General features: G+C 38.2%; 1 protein-coding gene across 2 annotated transcripts; it reads left to right on the top strand.

The window, feature by feature from the left end:
* Nucleotides 1-5: 5 nt before the first annotated feature.
* LOC103716970 lies at nt 6-27,361 on the top strand. 2 transcript variants are annotated; one of them, XM_039125023.1, is made up of 10 exons: nt 6-396; nt 9,373-9,472; nt 9,994-11,156; nt 15,263-15,445; nt 15,539-16,478; nt 20,368-20,895; nt 20,972-21,303; nt 21,968-22,060; nt 22,231-22,356; nt 23,852-27,361. In XM_039125023.1, exons 1-10 carry the CDS (start codon nt 256-258, stop codon nt 25,634-25,636), a joined length of 5,391 nt encoding a protein of 1,796 aa, XP_038980951.1. In that variant the 5' UTR covers nt 6-255; the 3' UTR covers nt 25,637-27,361. The 2 variants fall into 2 exon arrangements, with proteins under 2 accessions (XP_038980951.1, XP_026664213.2); XM_026808412.2 differs by having other exon boundaries at nt 7-396; nt 21,965-22,060.
* Nucleotides 27,362-27,972: the final 611 nt, after the last annotated feature.

Here is a 27,972-nt window from a genome sequence, read left to right as displayed (position 1 = left end):
TAAGTACTTTTTTGGGCACGCCGGACTCGCCGGCGGAAGAACCCGTGCACAGAATTAGGGCCGGCTTCGGAAATTACCGATTTCAGTGAGGGCAGGAAGGCCATTTCGCATTGTCGAAACGATGACGTGGTAGCGCAGTTTAAACGCGGCGCTTGAGGGCTTCCGAAGTTCCGCGACCGGTCCGCAGCGAAGCGAGAGGGAGACATCGCCCTTACACCCCAGCTCTCCAAAAGGAGGAGGAGGAGAAGGACGGCCATGGCGGAGGCTGACGAGTGCAAGTCAAAAGCCACCGCCGCCTCTCCCGCGCCCTCGGCTGGAAACCCTACGCCCGCGGCCGCGGCGGCGAAGTCCCCCAAATCACGAGAGGAGGGAGAGCTCTCCTCCGGCGAGGACGTGGTAGGGTTTCTATAACATTCTTTAGCTGATTTGTTCCGCTGAATCAATCAATTTCCGGTGGGCGGAGTTAGTAGATGTTTGTTCTTGCCGGTTTGAATCTTTTCTATTGCTTTCTCTCGGCGATTTGTGCCCTTTCTTGTGCTTCTTTTTTTCTTCCAGTTGGGGGTTCGTTGATAGAATTTTAGATGCTTGTGGGTCGTGTTTTAGAATTCGGATCTATTTCTTGCAATATATTTAGGCTTTCAGTGATCTTTATGGATTCTGTTTCTTCATTCCAAATATGCGATTTTTTAGGTTACGTATAGATTATTCTTCGTCTGATTGTTTGTTTGAGAACCGAGGGTTGTTTCTTTTCTTTTCAAATTTTTTTGGCTACTGTAATTCTTATGGAATGCATAGAAATAACGCCTTCTTAATGGCTCGGATCGCATATGTTTTTATGTCAAAAGAATTAGAGACACGCCAATTCCTCTCCCATCCTCACCATCTGGAATGGAAAAATCTGAGGAAAGTTAAGCGGTCATATCCCTATATTCGAAGCGCAGGATTTGTGCTTCAACCACGGGAGAAGATGGCCGTGGTTATAGGCAGTTAAGTCATATGCCTTCGGTCCAAAAATAAATTCACAGTACAGATAGCTTACGATGCTGATAAACTTGCCAAATCTCTTTTAAAAGAAATAACCTGGCTCATATGTTTTATCTTTCTTGATAGAAGGATCTACATCACACTCTCTTTCTCCCTTCAAAATTCTGGAATAAACAAAATTGTATTTCAAGCTAGCTCAACACCTTTAAATTTAATCTCTCTCTCTCTCTCTCTCTCTGTGTGTTGTAGGTTGAGCATGACTATTGACATAATTTAATTATTCTATGTGGCCCAGTCTGATGCCTTTGGGTAATTTGATCCCATTTGTATCTTGATAGGATTTTAATCATAGACCTATCCTATGATTTTGGAGGCTATTGTATTGGGATGGGAGCCATATTATGGTACGAGTTAGGTTAGGGGTGAATCGTTGGTTTTGGGTTGTCTTGGTTGCTTGATCCTTCAAAATGGGGGACAACAAACCTGAAAAAGGGTGCCATTTTTTCTATACTATATTGTATACAAGTATACGTTGGTCCAACATGACCTAAATTACTGGTAGAGTTAGGTTTGGCCTGTCTTGGTGTGAGTCACCCTAGATTTAAGGTTTTGATGTTTTAAGTGTTCATTCATATTTTTTTAATTCGTCATTGGATGTAGTGTTGATATTTTTTTTCCTAACTATATAAGATAGGCTTCGGATTCTCTCAATCTGAAATGTAAGCATTTCTTTGGTCAAGTATTAGGTCAAGGCCATCAAAAGATATCAATTTACTAAGCATCTTAAGTTGCGGTCCTCATTAACCACAAACTAAAACAAGGATGGCCAACTTTAGTAGGTTGGGTGCAAATGAGTCTGAACCATGGGAGATAGGACTTGATTATTATGTGACACTTCGAAAGTTGTGAGAAGTTGGATATTTGGGTCATTTGTTCGAAAATATGCATGATGTGGATGGGGCATTTTGGGGACGACATAAGTGGCTGATGGCCCCAATCAGACACTTTATTCTCCATTTCTTTTCATTTTCAGACCATTTGGACTAGATCCAGTATATTTTTAAATGTGACTCTTGGGGAACTGATTTAGGAAAGAATGGTGACAGGGCTGATACTTAGGTTTTGTGTCAGAGGGAAAGCTTCTGCTGAAATTTCAAAATTTTGAGTATAAATCTATTTAAACTTCTATCAGATACATTTGTTGAAGATTCTTTAGTAGTCATCTTGAGGATTTGTGCTACTGGGTTGTGAGAGTGTTCCCAAACCCTAGAGAATTAAGATCTGAAATTTATTGTTTCAGATCTAGCACCTGACTTCTTCAAAATTTATCATATCTATGATGATGATTTTAAATTTCATTTTTGATTTTTTAATGCTAAGATGGTGCAAGAGAGGTAAGCTTATTACATGTGAATGATCTGCGAGTTGCAAATGAGGTTCTCATGAATCAATAGTGGGTAATCTTGGTGACCACTTGGAACTTTGCTGCTTTAGAATTTCATTGTCTTTTAGCTATTTGATTGTTCCATCCTGCAAATTATGCAAGCTATTGGGCAGGGAAGTGGGAAGTGTTGCAGGCCTAATTTCCTGCCTCCTAGTTTGGCATTCAAATTCTTTTTCATGATGCAGGATTTGTGATCCTCCTTGCATTTCATTTTATATAGGCTGCCAAATGGGGGGCTGGAGATGAATGAAGAACACAGGCATAAGTAATGGCTGTAACAACTTTGTTCGTACCTTAGAATGGGTATGAGCTTATAATTTACTAAAGTTAGAAGTCGATGGGAGATCATGAAATTCGTTCAAGAAAAGCCGAACGTGTGGTAATTTATACTGATAATGAGAATAATGCATATCCTATTACTAATACGAATAAACACAGTCCCTCTATGCATATCTTGTTGTCAGTGGGAAAGATGTGGCCAGGTTGGATGTGAAGCTCAATAATGAGAAATAACCTGCCTTTTAACCTGATTAAGGTTGTGTTAAAGGCTCAAACAGATCATTTCTAAGTTTTGATGTTATAGGGAGAGTTAAAAGGAATCGATACTTAGCTGATTGCTGTGGAGTTGCTTTTGATACACATTGTGCAAAAGGAATTGTTAAGCACACATATTTTGATATACACGCTCCCTTAAGGTCAATATCTTTTGTCAATATGTTGAGTCACACAATGAAATTGCAATGATATAAAAAATGATTTATAAGTATCTATCAGTGACAATTATAGATTAGCAAATCATTAATGGTGCATGGCCATGATAGTTGGCTGCCATAAAAGATCAAACCTCTCTTCTTACTCATTGCATTTTTGTTAAGTATCGATTAACTTGTCATAGTACCTTTTCGCTATAAGCAGTCAACAACCTCTACAAGTGATCGTAACTCATCCTCAATTCCTTCCTTCCAAACTCAGCCGATGGATTACGACTGCCAATGAGATTCCTTTGTGTATTCCATCTCGATATCGGACCCCGTACTGGTACCATCATATTATAGTGTCGGTACACAGTATGGTACAAGAAAGGGAGGTGTACTGAGTGTTGGTATGGCACAAGACTGCATCCTGGTTAGGTACTATGGTACACTTGGTATGGTACGGTATTGATTGGTGTGACAAACTTTATTCCCATTTATCATCACAAATCTGGACAACTTACATTTGCACAATACTTGCCCTTTTTAAAGACGAAGAATTTTTGGAAAATTACAATTGTGATATGCTCCATGTCTTCTTGAACTCTCAAATATTAATTTGACAAGCCTCATATTGTACTACAACTTCATAAGAGAACTGATTTTGGTTTTTTAAAACTTTCCTCACATGTTCATCCCTTACGGTGCTTTTGATGGTTGGAAATGAGAGTTAGGAAATTGGGAGTTATAGGATGGGAATCAGTTGGTCGTTCTGCCTCATTCCTTCATTTGGGGCATCATAGTCTACAAAAATTAATCCCAATGGGCCATTCAAGGTGGAAGAAAGAGCCCCCGGGCATCTCATTGCTAGCCCAACTCCTTGTAATTTCATTCCTGGATTCTTCATGAATGTAACATTAAGAGGTGGCTCTTAAGTGGGGCTTGCCCTAGTGGTCACACCTCTCTACTTAGCAAATAGAGGTTCTAGTTCAATTCTTGGGTGGTGCATCCTCAAAAATCTGGACTTGCATAATAAGTGTGGGTAGATAATTAAAGTTTTAGTTTGAGGAAAAAAGTGCTCCATGTACTTGATCCTCTTAAGTGCATCTCCCTTCTTCAAGTCTTTTATGCTGTACGGCCTCTGCTAATGCCTACCCCATTTGTAAAATTCGAAAAACTATGTCCAGAATACAAAATTCTTGGCTTGTCCGAATGCTAAAATAGCAGTGACATGGGTGTTCCATTATAGGAAATCCCATTCCAATAATGGGTATTCATTCATGATCTGCCATTCTTTCTAGTACCATCCGAAAAGGGCTTTTGTCAATCCTTTCACCATTATAAGTTACTCAGGTTCTTTTAACATATTTATAATGTATCAGCAATCGAGCATCCTTCTTATTACATTACCCATGGGCCACTATAGGGTGTTAGACTGTTTTCTTTCTATTTCTTTTTCTATGAATTCATTCAGCCACTCTTTGTTATTATTAATGACACCAATCTTGCTAGATATATGTTTGATGTGGCATGATGAAATTGCAATAGTTCTAATGGACGACATCAACTCAAGGCTGAATTTTTGTTGGAAGTCTTATATAAATGATTATCTTCTTATCTTATCTTTTATTTATGGAAGGTGTATAATTTAAACTTTATCTAATTGCTCATGTGTCTTTGAATGTATAGTTTTAATTTCTCTTACCTTTTTTGCATAACTAGTTTGTGTTTGTTCTGGAGAGAGTGGAGATAAGGGGATGAAGCATGCTGTCAGTCTTTGAAGATGCTATGGACACAATATGATAGTTGACATCGTAGAGTATGAACTTTCATGTGTTATCTTTAATAATGAGTTGTTTATTGGGATTATACTTTTTTTTGCTTTTGTAATATCATTTAGAGAGTTAATTAAACCACAAGAAATTTTAGACAATCCAGGTTTTGTACTTATTAAAAAAAGTCCACCTAGAACCCTTTGTTGAGTCTAATCTAAATCATGAGCATTTTAGGTTATTTAGTTTTTAGATATAGCAGGCAAGTTTTGGTGGTATTGTGAGGTATATATATTGCTATTTTTAGAAAGGTATGAGTGCATGATTTCTGGTATAAAGAGTTTTCTTATGATTCTACTTAAATTGATACACAAGGTTTTTTTAAGAAACAAACCTTTTAGTATTTTGTTTATTTGGCTAATCAAGTTAGTAATCACTTACTTGTAATCCAAGCAACAACTGGCTCGATAAATGCATTTCAATTGCTATCTGAGATGGTATAAGTATATGTAATCCTGCTAGAAAGAGTTATCTACTTATTTTATTTGTTGAATATACAAAACGTTTTAGGTTTAAGGGGTCATTGCTTGCTGCAGTGGTAAAAAGCTTGGGTTGACAAGCGCAATGGCATGTGTTTTAGTCCTTGGACAGTCACTTTCTGCCAAAAAAGTGTCGTTGGTTAGGCTTGCCTCAATTTGCCCCTCCTAGGACCCTGGATTATCGGGACAGTAACTGGGTAATGTGGTTCAGTTTTAGTGTAATCAAATGTCCTTATATTGTGTGCCCTATGCAACAGCTAATTCGATTAATATATTGCTGACATAGTGTGTTTATGTCAAATTTTAAGTAATAACTTTGACTGTCAATGAGATAGTGAATGATGCCCGTTGTAGCAAAATTTCATAAGTGGGGTGATTAGTCTATTGCATGAAAGGAACAAGGATATTTGTCAGTGAGCATTGAACAAAACATTTACTTTTTAATTTTCACAAATGTTCTATAAATAGGTTTCAACTTCTCTTGCTTATTAAATAGGAGGGAAAAAGTCATTTTCTCAATGCTTGATGGCAGTTTCATGTTTTTGGATTAGGATACCATATAGCTTGGATTCATGTTTAGGGTGTGCTATTGTCACTACTAGACATACATTTTTTCAAATGGTTGGACCTTTCTATGGTGATGGGGTAAGTGTTACATACCTAGTTAAGACCTAGGTCTAATTCATCTTTAACAGCTAGGCAGGCTTGACCTATGTGGAGGGCTACATGGTGGAGAAAAAAGTGTAGTGTGAGAGGCTTGACTAGAGCGCAACTGCCATATGGAAAGGACTACTTGGTTGTCCGAGAACAACCATTGTGTGGCGACTAACAGAAAGGGCCATTTAATTGTCCTAGAGTGAAAACTGTCACATGGAATGGGCTACCCACACCAAAGTGAGAGCTTCCATAGTGCAGGCTGCCGGGGACATGGGCTGCGGAGTGTGATGATCTGTTATCTACTTGGTCACCTAAGCCTTACACATTTTTAATTCCCACGCATTTCTTGTCTATTGGTTAGGGTCGTAAGATTAAGTACGCCGAAGATTTGCTAAAATTAAAAACTTCTCAGGGCTTAAAAATTCGATTTATAAAACCTTGTTGATATTGGCTATTACACTCCTAAGTTGTTATGCAGTTACATATGCAATCTTAAAGAAAATTAGAGTGCGGGGAACTATTTTATTGATGATATGAGAATGTTAAAAGAATTGTTTGGCAATTAGTCTCGTTAACTAAAGACATCATAGCACCCTTGCTGTTGTAGTTGAGATACATTTAACTTCTTCAGAAAATCAAGAAATGGTTTTTGCTGAGAAGAATGATATGAAATGAATTGGAATTTATGACCATTACTTGTGAAGACTGTTGTAGCTTTTAGCATCAGTGCAACACCATAGCTGAAATTTGTTCAAGAGAAGGCTCTATAAATAGAAAAACTATTGAAGTGGCTAAAGCAATGATCCAGGTGGATAATTTGATGATGATGGGTGGCATAAGGGCACTATTTGGAGCATGGAATGCCGTACCGATCCGGTCCTAGACTGGTACCGGAACCACAAGAAATCCGGTATCTCCCGGTTCTTTTAGCCGAACCGGCCGGTACGGAGCTCATACCGGCCGGTTCACACTGGTACGATTTTTTTTTATGAACCACAGCGCGAGGCGCTGTGGTTTTTATAACCACCGCGTGGCGCGTGGTTTCCCAAAGAAGTGGCCACGGGCCACTTCTTTCAAAAAAAAAAAAAAAAAACTGTGGCCTATCGGCCACAGCTTTTTTTTTTATGGGAAAGGAAGAAGTGGCCTCCGACCACTTCTTTCTTTCAGGAAAGAAAGAAAATTCAAATTTCAACCCTAAATTTAAACATAAAAACATCAAAAATCATGAAAAAAGCAATAAAAAGACATCAATCTTCACTTAATTTAAGATCCAACATAGACAATATTTAAAAAAAAATCCAAATGTCTGGCTCGCGGTACCGGCCGGTATGTACCGGACCGGATCGGTACCGTACCGGTCCGGCCGGCCACTGGTACGCCGACCGATACCGGTACGACGGACCTTGATTTGGAGCAAATGATGGAAGCATGGTTAGTAGCAATGTCTGTCCTACTGCTCCAAATTGCTCGTTTCAGGGCGTACTGACTTGTACCGTGTTGGAAATGGCATAAAAACATCATTCAGGTTGGTAAAGGCTCTGAACCATCCTGTATTGACTTGTATCAACCCGAATCGTACCATACCATTTGGTATCACCCTAAATTGGGATGCATACCAAATGATACCGACCTGTACCGCCTGATTTTTGGAGGTACAATGATAAAAAGTGATAAAGAAGAGTCAGGCACTATCTCAATACATACCATACTGAACTGGTAACATATTGGTATGGTATCAGTACCGAGATTGCAAACCTTGGTTAAGAGTATTCATAAGACATTGGTATAATTTGTGCTTGAGTTATATTGGAGATTAGGAATAAAGATATTTAATAGAGAGGAAATTATAAGCATCAAGAAATAGATGTTAGATCAAGGGAGATGAACTGAATAGTGTTTGCAAGAACTATAGCTAATGAGGTTAGAGACAAGTGAAAAGAGTTCTAATAGTTTGGGCGGGTTGACAAGAGGGTCAATCTCAAGCATGAAGTTGATCTTTGTGGCCAATATTATAAGCCTCGATATTAGGCTCCATAAAGGTACAAGTACAATATACTACGTTCTTGCATTGATACATAGTGATTGTTGGAGTTGGCACAACATTGATATCATGTGTTAGTATAAGGGTGTATAGAGCCTCTGTACTATATTGGTGCCCGACCATGTCTCGAATGGTATGCCTTGCACCATGTGGTAGGGATTAGTACTTAAAATGCTATTTGTGGTTGTATCTTTGTTGGGGAACATTTACATCATTCTTGAGGAGGAAAGAATAATGTGATACATTCTTTGCCTTTAAAGTTACCTTTAGTTAAATTGTGTGGACGGACAATTATCACATTTGGTCATTAGGAACATTATGTTGATAATTTGCAAATCCATGCTTCCATTGCTTCACATGTGATGAATCAATGCTCATTCTGTGCTGTCTTTGATGTGGCATGGATGGTAGTGGGTTGAAACCTTTTTCCCATGAAAGTGACAGTTTACCCCTGGGCTTTGCGAGTGTTTGGTTTTGTGGAATATCATCTCCAATTTGAGCAACTTGGTACTGAAGGAACACAAGAATCTTTCAGTAATAGAAAAGAAAATGACATCGATGATGTTCGAAAAGTCATTTGATGGGCTTGATGATTTTTATTCTGCTTCAATAACTTACTATTGGCATGCGGTTTATTAATTGAATGGACCATTGAATCTGTGAAATTTTACTTGGAATGTCAGTATGAAATTATTGAGAAACAATAATGCAATTTCAGTAATGTGTGACCCAGTACTGTCTGTGCAATGATACTCATTTCTCTTCTACAGTTGTCATATTTGGAAATAACAATCCTTTGAAAGATAGCTATGCAGCTTAGAAAACTGCAAGTTCTTAGAAAACTGCTTCTCAATTTAGTGTATTGATTATGAAAGAGGTTCTGTAAGTAACTGGGAACTTGATGCTTGGCTGATTGCTGGAAAAGTTGTCTTAAAATTAAAGTTTATTTGAGTTTGGAATATTACAATGATGTACTTGCCCTTTGGTTATGTTATGACTCATGATTTCCACTGCTGTCATGCTTGTATTTGCCTTGTCTTAAAAGATCAAAACCTCTGTTTTTGAATGATTAACTTTTCATGGTGCTATTTGGAGTACGTTATTTTTTTTACTCAATATATCCTAGATTAATGTAATTGTTGGCTTACTTGCAGTTCTTGCTCCTATAATTCAACTGAAAGCTCGTGAGGTTCTGAATATATCCTACTATTGACATTTTTCTCTTCTCTGTCATCTACTTTAGGAATTGCCAACTTGTTCAGCTGCTCCATTTGCCAGCACAATGTTGATAGAGCCTGTTCATAGCTTGTCACAAAGTAGTCTTGCTAAAAGTTTCAAAAGCGGTAAGTTTAGAACCATGCTACATTGAAAGGAGTTTTTATGGCAGATGCATGGATTATTGTTTTGTTGTAATTTTCTCTGTTGATTGATGACATAAGCCCTCTGATATTTGCTTTCACATTCTTGTCTTGCTCTTTTCATAACATCTCTCCAGTCTCCACTTTCCTTTTTGACGGTGCCTATGACTATATCTTCTGAACTTAAGTGTCCATAGCTGTAATGTTGTGGCTTTTTTCTTTTCTTTTTTCTTTTTTCTTTTTTGATGTCTTCATGAAATTACACTCCTACTGAAAACTTGGGTTCACAACAACTCGAGAGTTTCAAAACTTGGGTATCTTCTAACTGGGCTGTTTTGTATTTTTGAGCTGGAGTAAACAAAGGTCTTCTCCTGTTGGAATTGTTTCATTTTGTGTCAATAATAGAATCTGCAGCATGTGTTAAATGTTTGATTTGGCCGCTAATGTTAATTCAGATCAACTCGAGGGTCTATTTTTTCTTTTCATTGCTGTTTCTGTTTTTTCAGGTAGTAGTTTGAGCCTAGCTAATAGGCAACTTCAGACATTGAAAACACGAAATTATAGTAAAAATTTTAAGGCGAAACATTTGCCATTTGAGTCCAGGAACAGCCGAACTTTTTCTTGGCAAAAGAAAGGGTCTGATGATAACCTTGTGATAAGCTTTTCAGATGATGACAGTGGAAGTGACTCTGGAGAGTCTAAAACAGAAACAACTGCAGAAAGAAAAGATAATGCAATAAGAAGAGATAAATATAAAATGTCGATGACACAATTGCAGATACGACCAAAAGTACCCCAGCCGGCAACAAATCAACTGGTGTCAAAGAAAGGATCTGTAAGCCGTGCATCCAGCTCATCTTATGCCAAAAACAGTAATGCCAGTTTTAGGCATCCAGTAGCCTCTTCAGCTGCCAAGGATTCTCGCACTCAAATGCATATTGCTGCCACTAGGACTTCCGCAAGCCAGGCACATGGGCATGTTCGAGATATGAATTTAGCAGATCACAGCTTGGAAACTTTACGCCATGAAATTGCTATACGAGAAAATGAACTTGCTCAGAAGAAATCAGTGATTCAAAATAAAGAAAGAGTTACAGGTTCTCAAGATGATCAGTGGGAGCAGCATAACCGGAAAGTGGACAATCAGGTAGCTCATCACAGCAGACCTGCATCTGCTAACTCTGGAGAGTTGGCACCTAATGAGCGACCAGTTAAACGTCTGAAGCTTAATGAACACTTTAATGGTAACCAAGTTTCTGATGGCCAATTACGAATGCAGATATCTTCTACCAAATTTTCTGACCTCAGGAGTCAACTAATGGAAAAAAGTAGTTGGCCCAAAGACAAAAGTAACGGGCATGAAAGCGGCAAAGGGAATTCTATAAGCAGAAGTGATAAGGGACGGCATGAATCTAACACATATGTCCCTACATCATCTAAAGTTCTGCGTACAAGGCTGGAAGATAATGAAAATATGGTGCCTGTTTGCAAGACTGAGCCCTCTATGGTGCGTAATATTGGGATGCCTTCGAAGCAAGTGAATAATAGCATTGTTGCTGGTGATATCTCTTGTAGTTATGGTCAGTTTGAGAAGGAGACTATTCCTGTGGATGCTTGTACATTGTTAAACCAAAGCGCATCCTTGGCGCAAGTGACACCTGGTGTTGAGGTTAGATATATTCTTTCCAAATATTTCACTATGTTATGCATGTTTTTTTGAATTATTTTTTGTTTCTTATTATTTTTTTCTTTTTTTCCAATGAAATAAAAAATGAATATAAATATTCAGTAGTGCAGCGTAAGATCAAGATCGAAACTACAAATGCAATATAGATCAGCCTACAAAAGTACAATTGGTTATTTAAGTTCTAATAAGAGATGGATCTAGAACTAATTTTTTGTTTTTTTTCGAATTTCATTTCTTGTGAAACTTGGCATTCCGAACACTTTCTGCATGGATTTGGGCTTATGATTTTTCAAAGATTTATGCTGGCGAAAGGAAGTTCTGAGCAAGGTCCGCCAAACCAGTACTTGGTGTTGTACTGGTCAATGGTATGGTACAATACCAGTTTAAGGACTATTTAATGATTTTGGTTATTTAATTTTGGATTTCAATATTGTTTTGATGTCCATATCAGATTGGTCTCGAGTCTCAATAAATATGCTATAATCAATAAATAAATATAATTGTAATATAATAGAATGCATGAGTACATGTATTTGAATATATATAAAACATATCGAATAGATTTGAAGTACAAAATGTGTGCAACCTCTACAATTTTGTGGAGTGTTTATGCCTCTCTTAAATATTAGGATCCTAGTCATAGTCTAGGCCTGAAAAATTACCAACTTTCCCGACAATCTGCAACCCATCCTTGTGGTCCATAATCTTCGGGCCTTCTGGATAGCTACCTTAATACTAATTCTCTTATGCAGTGGTCGGCATTCCTACGTGCTCCGACTTCTTGAGCCCCCCACTAGAGATGAGATGACGGGGAACCTTTGGAAACTGTCGTGACGCTTTGGTGACAAAGGTCACCGGGGTGATGGTTTATGGATGGATTCCGTGGTAGTCTCTAACTCCGATATTGGACTGGCTATTCAAAGATCGAGGTCGCAAAATCTGACTTGTAAGCTGCCTGAGGCTGTGAAGGATAGTAGCCATTTAAATACGTCTAAAATGAAGGATATCCATGTGGGTTGTAGCCTGGTTATATGGAATAGGATCCAGTGTATGACTCAAATCTAGATATGTTTAGGGACTCTACTCCACATGTGAGGTTATTTACAGCACCGGTGCCATATCTTGTACCATCTGGAGGGGCTTGTCTCCTGTATATAATCATATCCCTATGGGCTCTAATAGGTCATGCACTGTGTCCCTATCTTATGTGATATGAGTGAACTGTGACTTGCTAGTAAATCAAAGACCATTGGGTTGTGAGTAATATGCACTAGTGCCATGTCCACTACTCTCTCTTTACCCACTACATGTATCATCACTTGAACTATCATTACCATCATCGTTAGTATTGTCAGATGATCTTGGCGACTGGATATCTAAGAGCTCACTGATCTCTGAATTAGAGTGAATAGACTCCTCATCTACTCTCTACAATGGAACTTCAATGTTCTTTCCTTTTTCTTTCTTTCTAATGTGAGGAACTGTTTTCTTTTCCTAGATGGCCTTGCCTGCCTAGCTTTGCAAGGTGGCTCGATTGAGCTCACTACCTTGACTAATCCTACTTGCATGGCTAGACCGAGTATTATGGTGGCTTCTTCTTAGCAACTCTTTATCAAATATTTGGGAGGGTGTCTAGACATGCAACCTTGTGATGATGATTGGCTCCTCCTCCAACCTTTGTGGTTGCCTAGCAGGATGTGAGCATGTTGTATGTTGTTCCTCTCATTATTTTGCATTCACCCTAGCCTCCTTTGTCGGGCTCATCAAGCTTTGGTTATTGCTGCTGGTAGGGGTGCACATGGGTCGGGTCGGGTCTTGAGTGACCCCGTCCCGATCCGGTTTCTTGTTCGGATCCTAATTTTAGACTCAGACCCGACCTAATTGAAGATCGGGTCGGGTTGGGTCCACGGCTACAAATTTTGACCCAACGGGTCATTCGGGTCGGATCGGGTCCATGTATAACCTGGACCCGACCCAAAAAATTCGGGCTCGGGTTAGGTCTGGTCTGGGTCGGGTCCAGGTCGAGTCCGGACTTGTTGCTTTAATTTATGAATGAAGGCAAGGCATGGAGTTAGCAGAGAAGGGTTTTTCTGCTGCTCTACTACTATCACTCAAAAGAGAGTGGAAGAAGTAAGGGAAAAAAGCCTGAGCGAATCCTCAGCCCTCCTGGAATTGAAACAGCAGTAGCAGCCACTGCGGCTCCTTCCATTTCCACTACCCTGCAGCCCAAAAAACTCCAAGAAAAAGCTAAGCCATTATCTATAGCCGTCCCATCATCATTAAGGGCAACATGACATTCCACCATGTGTCATATGACGATCGGCTATTGCCCCGGGGATGCGTGATCTAGGCTTGGGGCAAGTACTGCTGTACCTCTCTCCACACCTCCTTTTGCTGCTTTCCTTTCATTTGCTTTTTTTTCTTTTTTTTTGAATAAAAAATATTTTTAGCTTGGTTTTACCGGCTACGGGTACTAATCCCTGTAAACAACGGCGAGTGAACTGTGTCCCCAGGTTTGGCCAAAAACTCCGTAGATTGTGGGCCTGCGGATCTAAATGGGTAATTCGGGTTCGGGTTGGGTCGGGTCGGGTCGGGTCGGGCTCGGGTCATTGGTAAACGATCCAAAATTGATCTAAAAAACGAGTCGGGTCGGGTCCGGGTCGGTAAACCCATACCCGATCCAAAAAATAGAACAAGTACAATTTTAGGACCCGACCTGGCCCCGCAGGTCCTTCAATTCGGGTTGGATTGAGTCTAAACGGTTCGGGTATGGGTCAACCTGACCCATTTGCATCCTTAGCTGTTGGTCCTCAGGCCAACCAATCATCAAATCCTTATCATATATGAAGTCATTGTGAAGTGGATCATCGTACTTAGCTCCACTTCATCTTCAATACACTTCAATCCGAGCCTCAAATTGTAATGAATATATGCCAGGTCGTTCAAGCACTTTTGTACGAGGCAGTTCCCTTGTTTGCTTTGGATCTAGGCGAAGATGGACCGGATGCGCTCATAGTCATTGGAGGAGACTGTATGTGAGAGGAGCTGGAATCTGGATTGCCAACCTTCTAAAAGTTTTGCACAATTGCTCAAAATGGAACCACCATTGGCTATAAATGCAATCAAGTAAAATTGCATATAAAAACTACTTATTATCACCATGAGACAATTTATAGTCGGTGTCCAAAAATACCTAGATTTATGCTATCTTTGCTTGCTATAGCTACCCTCTTGCTAAAGCTGTGGGAGATTCCCTAAACGCTTTAGTTTGTGAAACATAACATATTATATGATATCAATAATTTGCTTGAGTTGCCAGAATAATGATTCTGTGTCTCATTAACAAACATTGGGCAGCAACTATTGGATCAAATTCCATGTTATAGATCACACTGCGCAGTGGGGTCAAAAGTTCCTCATCCATATCACTTCCTGAAGCACTATATCGGAACTTCGGGTTGAGGTAGTAGGTTGCCAACATATTTTGCAATACAAGTGTGATTCCTTGTCGCCTTAACTTCTGTAACATTTGTTTCTTTCTTCCTTTTTTTTTGGTTTGTATTTTCAACTACTTACTTCTTGTACTATTTTGTTTCTCTGATTTTTGTTTTCTCATTTGGTCAGTTGGTAACAATCAGGGCACTTCATCTCAAGATTATCAGCTATATATTACCTAATGGTATTTTTAGTTTCAAAGTTAGAACAACCTTTTTATCACTAAGACCCCACAAACTAATAGTCTCTGCCTCTCTGGTATCTAATGACTTTTAGGAGCCAAGTTGGTGAAATGGAGAACAGATAAGAATAATCTTTGAGTTGTAAGTATATTATTAGGATCTTAAATGTTAATATCTGCATATATGATGTAGCCCTCCATGAGTACGCTATTATTCATATAATTATCTGTTCTCTTATTTCATCTTTAGAGTTGACTAGCATATTAACATGCTGGCTTTGCTCTCCTCTCCACTATTCATTGCAGTAATTGTATCATCATTCTCTAAACCTCCTGTTGGTTAATTTCAGATTTCTTCAAGTTTTCTCACATGTACATCCTTTTTGTTTGCCAACTTCTCTATGCTTGGCAGAGCACCGAAGTTCAAAAGCATGTCGGTGTTTCAAGGGGGCTTGGTGCTTCCGATCTGTTTCCAAACAATCCAGCATCTTCTAGTATAGCTAATGGTGGTCTTATAATGCCTTTGGAAACACCCAGCAATCCTCTTGACAAGTTTTCGAGCCTTGTTCCAGATAGTAAATTAAGTATTGGTGAGGTAAGTTAGAAGGGCTCTATTAGATCATTTTTAGCACTAGTGCTATTATATGCTCATGCATAGTTGTTTGATTCCTGTGAGGAATCTCTACAGGATACGAATAGCAGGGGTTCAGCTCAGATGGGCATTTTGGGAGAGGAGGGTGTGAACTTGCAATCTTTATTGGAGTTGGAGGAGCTACACGACAAGGAGTTGGAAGAGGCACAGGAGCTTAGACGCAGATGTGAACTCGAAGAAAGGCATGCACTAAAAGCTCATCGCAAGGCTCAAAGAGCTCTGATTGATGCCAATGAAAGATGTGCAGCTCTTTATCAGAAAAGAGAACTGTTCTCTGCCAGACTTCAAGGTTTGCTAATGGAGGCTTCTAGTTTTATGTGGCCTTCCAGATGGCAAGATCATAGAACACTCTTTGATTCTGTAAAATCTGTTCCTAAGCATAGCTCTGATATGTTATCTGGATTAGACCATCAGATACCAGCTGAGAGCCAGATATTAGAACAGTTGGGATGTAAGTCTATCATTCAAAGCCCAGATGGTGCTCCACTTGAAGCATCTTATCAGCAGATGAATGGGCATGATTCAGGTGATGATCAATGCTGTGAACCTGATGCTAGTACATCAGACCCTAAAGAAAACAGTGCTGTGAATGATATCTGCACTCCTGCCTACCCTCCCCATATATATACAGATGATGATGAAGAAAATTTTCCTTCCGATAACAGATCTGCTGAATCAAGATTAGCATGTGAAAGTAAAATGGGAAAGTTTGAAGAAGAAAATACAAATATAGATATTGAAAAGGAAAGATTATTTGCTAGCGAGAATGCACAGGACTATGAGCTTCTTGAAGCTTCTTTAAGGTCCAAACTGGTTGCACGATTTGGTATGAGAACATCATCCAAGAGTAATATGAGTAATGCAGTATGCCATGTTGATAAAGCTCGCGGCAATACTCTTGAAAATGAGATATCATCTGCTTTTCTTGACCAGCATATGCATGGAAAAGACAAAAATCACATGTCAAGTTCTGAAGGTATTTTCATCTGCACTTTTTAGATTGAGAATTTTCCTTATGCTTGGTGCCGTCTTGAATTCAAGCAATGTAAGTGCACATGGTCCTTTCATATCATGTTGTTTAGTCTCCAAATGTTGTGGCCCATTTGTTATTTTCTAATAGCTAGAAGATCTTGTGATCTGCAATTGATTTATAATTTTCCATAATATTTTTTATAAGTTAATGTTGCTGGGATGAATAGAAATGACCTTTTTCCTTGTTCATATAACTTGATCAGTTGACCTCTTTTGAAGGAGCGGCAATTGAAAGAATACAGTTTACTGCTATTATGTCTTGAACATATATATGATTTGGACTTCCAACTGAATCTGATATTATTTGTATCAGTGGAAATTATTGTCTTTTTAGTTTTTTCTATATTTAAATTGAATTATTGTCTTTCTTTTGCTTAATTGAACCATCAACAAATAAAAACACTTCTTGTGAATAGTGACCGGAGAAGGCAAGCTCTCACATATTAGTTATCAAAGAACAAAATGTACCTTAACCATATTTTTGTCATTTAGGAACCTTAAGAGTCCTATAATATTTTAAATCTTAATGGGAATAATGGCTGCATAAACAAAGTGAAAGCTTAAGAAAACCCTAAGACTATTTGATTAGACCAGTTCCTCTCTAGTAGATGCTGATTATAAATCGAGCTGCAACAATTAGGGAGATACAAATTGGTGCAACCATAAGTCTGGGAGCAAGACAGTAATTGGACCTTTGGGTGTCATGTGCACCTATATATCGGGCATTTGGAGCAAGACCATTTTATTCCGGATTGTATGATCTTAATAATAATGGAGCAGGTAATTTAGTTTGGAGGTTGATCAAGAGAATGAGTTGGGGGAAATATCAGTTAATTTTAGAATAGAGTACTTTAGGGTAAAAGTAAAGCTAATAAAAATATATGAAAAAGAGAAGAGGTGGACTGAGCAAAATCAAGGTCATAAAGGGAGATAATATCCAACATCAAGTGCTTAAAATTTGTTGTCGTTGTTTTTGAACAAAGTAAATTCAACATGGAATTGCAAATCGGGAAAAGATAGATCTTTGCTTGTCATAATATGAACTGAACTTTAATCATAAAAACAACAAGGTCATCAATTCTGTCTAATTAGAACCTAGCAGTGTTTTACAAGGCAGTTGCTGTATGTGAGCGGTCAAGGACTGCATAATGCTTATGTAGTATATATGCTTCATATATTCACACATATTTGATTAGTATGTTTTAACCACATTAAAATAAATAAAATATATTAAGTACCATAAAAACAATAATAATAGTAATGCTTTTTTGGATAATTAGTATCAATATTAATAACAGTGACAACTAACAATTAGTGCTTATTCTTTAGTACATAGGGCAATTAGACTGAACATGGCATGTCTGACTGATTGACCTCTATAAGCTAAGGAACTTTTTGTGTTGCACGTAGTAATAGTGATAGTTGTAATACAATTCAAACACACGTTCAACTTGACTATCAGTTTGAACATGCTTCATCCATAGAACACATAAGAGGGGCACATATCTGGCTCCATAAAACTAAGCAAGTCACATGTGCAGTTGCACAATGTTAATTGAGCCACACATTTGGCCACACATTGCTAAGTTGATTGGCTTTGTGGCTCATGTGTAGTATGATTGCATATAGTAACAAAACGTATGCAATGTTGTGCGATCAGGGAATTGCATATGCATATGCGGTTGCACGTGTGATCAAGGTTTGCTATCTCGGTATTTGACCCCTTGCTGGTACAATGTCGATATGCTCGGTGTTGGGGTCAATTCAGTGTACCAAGACTCGGCATGCCCCTCGTACCGAGTTTTGATTCGTTACTAGTATGGTACAGTATGCTTGGTACAGCAACCATGCTTGCATCCTTATTCGCCGCATTTTTAAAACACCGGAACCTAGCATGTCAATGATCCCTCTTTTGAACTTCTTTGCCACCTAGAATTTCTAATACAAGAAGAAACGTAGAATTTGTGCCGTTATTGTTGCTTGACTCCTCTGTCTTGTAATAAGAACTCTTAGAGGCCAACCTTTGATACTTTACAACTTACTTCAATTTTAATGAATGAATGTTGCTCTATTGGAGCTATTTCCACTTGAATTTCCTATCAATCCTCTAGTTAACCTGTTGTGGTGTAGGGAGGTCCCTCTAGTTCAAAATCTTTCTCCCAAAGCCTCTCTTGATTTCTGGCAGAAAATAAAATGATTGATCACTTGTCTCGTCACAAAGAAGAAAAAACATATGGCTTGTGTGCTTCCAAAATCAAAACAAAACAAGAGTAACCTAGAACATCTAAGGAGAGATTTGTCCCTTGTTGCCAAATTGATCAATTGTTTGGCAAAAGTTAGCAGTGATCTTCCTTAAGATAAGACATTCCCCTATAGAGGCTTTTATGATGGGGATTTTATCATTTGCAAAGAAATGTTAGGAAACAATATTCAGATTTTTTGCTCATCCAAGGCCCTTCAATCCTGCTATTTTCCTATTTTTCTACTCTGCATTTAGTCATTTGATAAGTCGTCTTCCACTGCGATTGCCAATAAGGTTAGACAGGATTACCATGTCTCAATTCTCATCCGCTTCAAAACTCCTTAGATTGAATGCTATTCACGAGCAAAGAGAGAGATGGTGGAAATACAAAGAGCAATCGAACTTCGTTTTGCTCTAAAACCAATTGCAGAAAAACCTAAATCGGCTATCCAACTATCGTGCCTTAGATATATCAGTGTTTACATCAGTTTTTGGGTTCTCTCCTCTCTTAATGTTTAGATGCCTTCTGCTGAGAATGCACAGGCTTTTTCTCACTGATGAGATAGGATGCAGGGGGCCAAGCCTATTCACAAAATTTCAAGAAATAATCTTATAGCAAGTATTGCTAAGGGTTATTGTTCAACTCTGAGATATTTGTTGGCTGGTTGACCTAAAGAATTGTTAAGTAACCAACTGGCCCCAACAGCTTAAGCTTTGAGATGATGGATCAACAATAGATACGAGGCTTGACACCACACAGACTTACAAGAATGAGGATAACAAATATCAAATAAATAACTAAATTAGAGTGATTCAAACTTGTGACCTCCAGAAAACCTGAGCTCTAATATCATATTAAGCAACAAATTGACCCCAAAAGCTTAAGCTGTCAGGAACAGGTAACAATGTACATTGGGCTTAGCAAGAATAAAAATGTTGATAGAGTATTTGCCCACCCCTAGATTTTTTTTTCTCAACTGAATTGATTATATCACTTACCAATAATATCAAAATGGTTCTTATTAACTACTGTTGGGAATTCATCCTGCTTTGGGGTTTTATGTTCCAATTCTTAAGTAATTTAGAATCCCTATTCAAGTACCAAGCATTTTTATAACTTTTAGACTTGTTGATGCTTTGTTGCAAGGAGACTATGACCATATTTCTCATTTTTAGTCATAGCATCACCTTTGAATTTTGAAGTTTTGATACCGCACATCTTCTTTCATGCTGCTTTTGGGCAGTGCCTTCACTACCACTTCATCCGGTTATGCAGATGTTCTCTTATATTACTTGGTCCAATAAAATGAATCAAATGTATGATCACTAGAATTTTTTGATTAGTGATGACTGTTAAGCTTGATAAAGTGGGTCACTGGAAGAGGGAAGTGAACTTTTTGTTTGTAAAATGATCTCTTTCGTTTTCTTTTGATCTTTTAGGCGGTTGCAAACCTAGAAAGTTGTTGACCCAAAGATTATATGTTATGCTCCAAGAATCTTTTCTTGTACCCTCATATTGCAGTTCATTATTTTTTGATATTGATTGGTTTTTAGTGCAGCTTAATGACATTTGTTTCTTGCAATCTATAAGGTATTGAAAGGCCTGGAAAAAGCAGCAGACAGCATTGTGCACAGCCCTTTTGCCAGACTCAGGGCAATAATTTTTCCTTCAATGATGAGTCTCATAGGAATACCGATCCTGAACAAAGCAATTTATTTCCAAAACAATCTTGTACCACAACTTGCGGACCTGTTTTTTCCTTACCTTCATCAGATCTGCATAATGTGTCCAGACATTCAAAGTTAATACTGCCTGGGCGCTGCAGCGGATTCACAACAATAAAAGATAAAGATGATATGTCAAGGGATGCCAACTTTGAAGTCATGGTTAGTGTGCCAGATATTGTAGGAGAGTATACTATAGGATATAGCATGAGATTCCCGGTAGCAAGCAAACTAGGTGATGACATGAATGATTTTGCACTTGATCCCTTCTGGCCTTTTTGCATGTTTGAGCTCCGAGGAAAATGTAATGATGATGAATGCCCGTGGCAGCATGTCAGAAACTGCACGCAGAGAAAGTTAAAGCAACACCGTTGTTCATCTTCCCCTACTTCAGGTATCTATGAGTTGCAGTATTCTGAAATGTTTGCCATTTTGGCAACAACTCATTCTATTCTCATTTTCTGATGCAGATAATCACCTTGATCATCTGTCGATTGCTGAAAAATCTAATAATGAAAATGAATCTTTTCACAATCTCTTCCAGCACCTTCTGCCTATTCCAGTGTATCATATTGGTTCAAATCTTGTAAAAGTCGACTCTCATTTATCTCAGACGGTTCTTGCTCGTAGCAACTGGCAATATTGGCAAAGGGGGTTCTGTGCTTCCTTCCCTTTACCAGTTTCTGTTCGAAGAATTCTCCCTCCAGATGCACTATTCTTGCAAACTGGTGATGGTCCCGTTGCAGATCATGATAATTGGAGCAGACATTCTTTATATTTTCAAAGCCAAGATAGCACAATGGTATTCTTAGTTTATATCAAGTTCATATTTTTGGTTGATCATGTTAGCTAATTATATGACAAACATATATTGTAAGGAACATTATATTACGTAATTGCCACCATGTTCTCAAGAAATTTCGAGCTTTTCACATTAATGATGACACATTGCTGGACATTAACTTGGATAGAGCTATCTCGTTCCAAATATTAAGATGATTCATTAAGGATCCCCTTCTTTTTAATTAGAAATCAAATCATCTGATTTGTGATTCTTCACTTCTTTTAGCATATGGTAGGCACCTTTTCTTTGGTTCCTTTTTTCCCCCGTAAGTTTTTTTCTTGATATTAGTACTATAAATGTCATTTTATAGTTAAATATTTCTATCACTTATTGTTATTTGTGATTGTTGACCAAATTTCGCCTACATTTTCTGAATTTAGATGTTGCCTTTTGGAGTTCAATTTCTTATTTCTCTCAGTCTATTTAATTTCTATAGCTTGTGTGTCTTTTTGGTTTTATTATCTAACAGACATATTCATTTAAACCTGCTAATATTTACTTATAAAATGACGGTACATCTGTGTTAGATTTAAGACGGCTGCATCTTATTGTGCATATGCTTCCATATATAGTTAGTCAACGGTTGATTTTCTCTAACCTCTTGGTTTTCTTCCATTAGAAGACATTCATACAAGGGTTGCCTGATTCTGAACAATCCTTGGAGTTGGCGCTTGATTATTTTTGTGGAAGTGTTTATAAACCAGACAGGAAGAAGGTGACGCCACCATTTTCCTTCCCTCCTTTCTCTCTCTCTCCCCCTCATCCTGTCTCTGGGGTTTTTATTTACCTTTTCCTTTCAAAGTGAGGGTCACATTTTAACATTTATGTAATCCCAGAAACTTGGTGACTGTCAGCTTCTCATGTCTGTCAAAATGGTTCTTGCAGGCTCTCATGCTGTTATCCCGAGCCATTGAAGCTGAACCCAATTCTGTAGTCCTTTGGGTTGTTTATTTGCATATTTACTATAGGAAGGAGAGCGGCATTGGGAAAGATGACATGTTTTTTCATGCGGTATTTTGCTTTTGAATTCTTTTTGATGGTCTATGGTGCTAAATTTTATGATTATAGTTATGGTTCTTTTTCTACATTACAATTATTGCACTTTATGTTTTGTCTGTCACTTTCTGTATTTATTTCTGAGTGTGATTATTTGAGCAGCACGTGAATCTCACATGAAATTTTTTTCACAAGTCTACTGAATGGTTATTCTGTCTAGATTTAAGATCAAATTAAGTTGAGAGAAATTTCTTCTGAAGCAAGAAATCCTTTTCCCATGACTGTTATTATGTCTTGAAAATAACCTATTGTTGTTTTTTAACTATTTATGTGCCGTGCTGGCTTGTTTATCCACTACCTAATCCTTGCTTTCAGTGATCTTTATGAAGTCCCATGCTCTAATTTTTTATGGAAATAACCATCTTTTGCACTGGAATTTCATGCCTGTTGCCCTGGCAGTTGTTGAAGTGTCTAATAATGCAGCCACCATACTCAGCTTGCTGGAATGTTTCAGTTCTCGTGGCATCCATCATGTTCGCTTGTCTTTTGCGTCTTTTTTCTCTCTGTGTGTGTGTGGGTGGGGTTCTCTTTTGTGCTGCCCAACTAGAATGAAGAAAAATATAAATTCATTGGATTTGACCAAAACATTTGCTCCCATAATTGTTAGTCTCAGCCCGATTCTCAACACTTGATCAAATAAGTTTCTGTTGAATATTTGTGGGCACAACAGATAATTTGAACCAGCTGGTGATTAGACTAGTTACAATATGATTTCAACACATCTTCCACTCAACCTAATAACCCAAACATAACTTTTTGTGCTTAAATAGATTTTGTATACAGCTTGCAAAAATAAACTTATTTCAATCCCATTCAATAACCTGAAGACTGCTTTTAAAAAACAAATAAATACAGTATAATCACGAGTGAGGATTAACTGTAATATAGAAATTTTGGGGACAATATATGAACATAGGCAATGATATGGGGTTTTCACCTTTTTTTCAATGATTTAAATAATAACTGATGAGATAGTAACATGATATAGTGATAACGAAAATGATATTTTAGTTTTTCACTTTTCTTGGTCCTCAGTTATCGAACCAGGTAGTTGAGGTTTCCCATGAAGTCTGCATCACAAAAAATTGGTACATTGAAATAATTTTGAGCTTGATTTGTTAGTGTCTTCTGGGTTACCTGATATCATAGATGTCTGATTTTTTATCCTTTACCTTGATATTGCACGATCAGGTGGCTTAGAGTAAGCAAATTATTTGTTTAGAATACTTTATGTCTATTGAATGTTTTCTTTAAGCTTTTTTCACTGTCTTGACATATGACTTAAATATTGTTAGAGTATATGCCTGCACACGCCACAGAGATCATATGGCCTCTTCAATATTGTACGTTTTTTTTAATTAGTCCTATGATCTTCCGCTAACATTGAAATTAAAGATACTGGATTATATTCATAGGTCATGATATGGTGGTTTTTGTATTTTACTTTTAGGTGCAACACAATGAATGTTCATATGAGCTGTGGCTTTTGTATATTAATAGTCGGGTACAGCTTGGGGAACGACTGAATGCATATCATGATGCTTTGAGCATATTCTGCCACAGGACAGTGACATGCCATGAGGAAACAAAATATAAAAGTGCATGCATTTTAGACATTTTCTTGCAGATGATTGATTTCTTATGCATGTCTGGAAATTTGGAGAAGGCCATTTGGAAAATCTATGAACTTCTTCCTACAACCAGTTCTGAATACTCTGGGGACACATTGCTTTCAGACGTCCCCTCTTACCTGGTAGTATCTGACAAATGTATATTTTGGATTTGTTGTATATATCTAGTAATCTACAGGAAACTTCCGGAGGCAGTTATACAACAATTTGAGTTTGAGAAAGATCTGCCATTTAGGATCCAATGGCCTTCTGCTCATTTAACAACTGATAGGAAAGAGAGGACAAGAGAATTGGTGAAATTTGCTGTGGATAAGGTGACTTCGGATATTGATGAAAACCCTCAAAAAAGAGATCAATCTGCTCTTAGAGCTTTGCACTTCTTTGCTATTAGCCACATTAGATGTGTAGCGACACTTGATGGCTTACATTGTTCCGCTGATTTGTTGGTCAAGTACATGAAATTATATCCAACCTGCATTGAACTAGTTCTGATGTCGGCTCGAATACAGGAAAATTGTACAGCAGATGTGGTTTTGGGAGGTTTTGAGGAGGTAGTGTCTAATTGGCCAAAAGAAGTCCCTGGCATTCAGTGTCTTTGGAATCAATATGTTGAACATGCTATAGCTCATGGAAGAATCGAGCTTGCAGAACAGCTGATTACCTGCTGGTTTCAATGTTTTTGGGAAGTTAAAGATCTGCCATGTAGAAATTTAGAAGGTAGAGATGATGGTTCATGTAGTTCGCCTGCTCTGCCATCACATGTAGAGTCTGAAGGTGACGGCCATGCTAACTTGGAAGATGATATTTATGGCCATCTAAATCTCTCTGTGTATAGAATGCTCCAAAAAAATCTAGCAGAAGCTCGCCTTGCTGTTGATGAAGCATTGAAGCTGGCTTCTCCTGAATATTTTGAACACTGTGTAAGAGAGCATGCAGCATTAAATCTGGTGATTGAGTCAGAGTCTCAAAAAAAAGGTTCAAGTGAAGTCATGTTGGATCTTCTAAGTGGTTACTTAGGAGATTCATGCTATTTGCGCAAGTCAGAACCACTGTCAAGAAGGTACTACCAAAGCATAAGGAAACCTAGAATTCGACAGTTGATAGATGGCATTCTGGGTCCAGTTTCTCTGGACTTTTCTCTAGTGAATTCTGTTCTTGAAGTGTGTAATGGCCCATCACTTATTCCAGAAAGGGCTGATGAACCCAAGGATCTCGTCAATTTTGTTGAATCACTAATGGAAATTGTGCCAGCAAACTATCAGTTGGCTTTGGTGGTGTACAGATTTACAGCTAGAAGTTTCAGTGGCCCTGATGTTGCATCAGATGGCATTATGTTTTGGGCAAGCACTGTTTTGGTTAATTCAATAATTCAGGCAGTCCCGGTGGCACCAGAAACAATATGGCTAGAAGCAGCTAATCTCTTACAAAATTCAGAAACCTGGGGAATTTCCAAAAGGTTCCATGAGCATGCTATATCGGTATATCCTTTCTCTACTAAATTGTGGCAGTCCTATCTTAATCTCTTTAAAACATCTGGGAATGTAGATGCAATAGCAGAAGCTGCAAGAGAAAGAGGTGTTGAACTAAGCCAAATTCCAGATTAGTTAGGCTTCATAGAGTTTCGTGTACAAAGCCCTGGCTATCTGAAATCTGCCACTGAAATTGTTCATGACGAGCCATAATCATGGTGCTGTACAAGTTATCTGGCCTCATCTTTTATTCTTACCTGATAAAGATCTGTTATGTTGTACTAGCAATAACTCAGAAAAATTGTCCAAGAACTTTCTTGAATCCCTCTTTAATGGACCAGCACTAATTTTTCATAAGTGCGGTTTTTGGGATGCCAGCAGTAGAAAGAGGACATCAAGGCAGGATGAGTTCATTCTTGAATCCACCCCGGCACCTCACTACCCCCCTTGCATTTGTTGAAGTAGATGATACAATGCCAGTAAGTGGCATGCAATTTTTGTTACCAAAGCTATAGTTTTCTTTTGGTTTTTAGTTTGAAATGTACATGTCAAAGGGCGTAATTTTGTCTTTATTCTGGAGCAATTTTGTGCCATTTAAATACTGGAAAATGTCAATATAGATTAATGTTCCTTTATAAGCATTATACCTGATTTCATATGTTCCTTGATGGTTGTATTGTTTTGGTCTGCTTCAATATTTGGCAAAAGTCATTTAGTTTTGGTCCAATTTGACCATGCTTGTCTCATATGCACAAACTTTCTTGCCTTTTCTCAATTTGGAAGGCACCACTACCACAAATATGATGATTCTTCAATGATGTGATGAACTTTTTTCAAGATATTTTTCAGCAAGTTCTTTGGCAATGAGTACCTTACCAATAAGATGATGAAAAGAAAAAAGTTCTTGTGCATAGATTTTTTCCCTGAATATATAGCAACCGCATTTGTTCATCCTGGCAGCCTTCCTCTGTTCTCTAACTGGAGACATTGCCCATGTTACCATATTAGCCTGGCTTGATAAATTTGTGAATTTCCACGTAAAGATTTCTTCATATAGCTGTTGGAGAGCAACTTGTGTTGCAACATGGTGCAATTTGTTCTATGGATTGCTTTTACATTATCATGATCTCCCCTACATTGTAACCTAGAATAGCTGGTTTGCCTGGTTGTGGAATCATATATTATGTTCTATAAATCAGTTTGTATTTTTTTTTCACATTTTTTGTTGCCATGCTATGCATTCATGTATGCAAGTGGTGTTGGCCTTATCATTCAGTAAATGAATGGATGCGGATGGCTTATGCATCAGTGGACAAGGTTGATGGAGCCTTTGCTAGTATGTGTATATTTCATACAATTATGGAAGTGGATGGCTTATGCATCAGTGGACAAGGTTGATGGAGCCTTTGCTAGTATGCGATTGCTTCATACAAATTATGGAAGTTAAAAAATAGCTTGGTCAGCCTCGGCATCTATGTGCCATGTTGATGGTTATTGCTATATACAGTACTAGCATAAACTGGCTGAAAATCGTTTGTGGATTGAAAAATCATCCAAGGAGAAGTGGATACTGAAGAAAGTGGAAGACGACTACTAGTCCATGGTTAGAAAGCTGTAGTCATCCTTGATCGTCTATCAACTATTCGACTTCCTGACAATATTTGTACGGAAACTGGTTTTCCTCTACTACGAAAGGATTCAAGGCTTTGCATTTATTTTAAGCAACCTGTTGATGCATGTTAAGTTTTTTGTTCTTTTTGGTTTTGTTTCTTATCTCCTTTCTGCATTTACCCTTGCAAAGCTATCGTCTACACCTGTGGAGTCTTTGGGATTGCAGGTTTAAGCTATCTAGGAGAAAAGTCACGAGGCAAAATTTGGGTCTTTATCACAGGTTATCAAGAAGCTGCTGCCGCCACTTTCTTGTTCCCAGCTGGTGCTCACATCTGTTGAGTATTGGAAGAGAGACCAAGCAAAGAAATGACAAGAAAGCTGATTACCTGCAAGGATAATCTGCTTCAGATTCATTCTAATCCCCTCATGAAGTAGGTATGCTAAATTGTTAAAAACTGAAGAAACTAGAGATGTGGTGGATGCCTGGTCCTTGGTTTAGGCTATCAGCATCATGGAAGAACCCTTCCCATATAATGAAGACATGCCTGGATCTGGTTCTTCTGAAAACTCTAGTGTTCAAGGCGTAATTCCTTTGGTTTCTTCGATCTCTCATGAATCTGAAAATTGCGACAGTGGGCAGGTTCAGTATCTTGCAGTGTCACAGCTTACATAACTGTGTGCGCTTTTCTTAGCAGAATTTCCACATGCAGGTGCTTGGGTCTTTGTATGGATAAAAACAGAGCAACATGTGGATGGCTATGTTAAGGAAATGGAATCTAAATGTCAGCTGTGTCATTGAATAAAAGCGAGCTTAAGATGGCACACGAACCTGGAGTTCAAGGACGTACGACACTCACCAA

The sequence above is a fragment of the Phoenix dactylifera genome, chromosome 3 (genome assembly GCF_009389715.1).
Source record: "Phoenix dactylifera cultivar Barhee BC4 chromosome 3, palm_55x_up_171113_PBpolish2nd_filt_p, whole genome shotgun sequence".
In the NCBI taxonomy this organism is placed as follows: Eukaryota; Viridiplantae; Streptophyta; class Magnoliopsida; order Arecales; family Arecaceae; genus Phoenix; species Phoenix dactylifera.
This window is presented reverse-complemented; position numbering and strand designations above follow the sequence as displayed.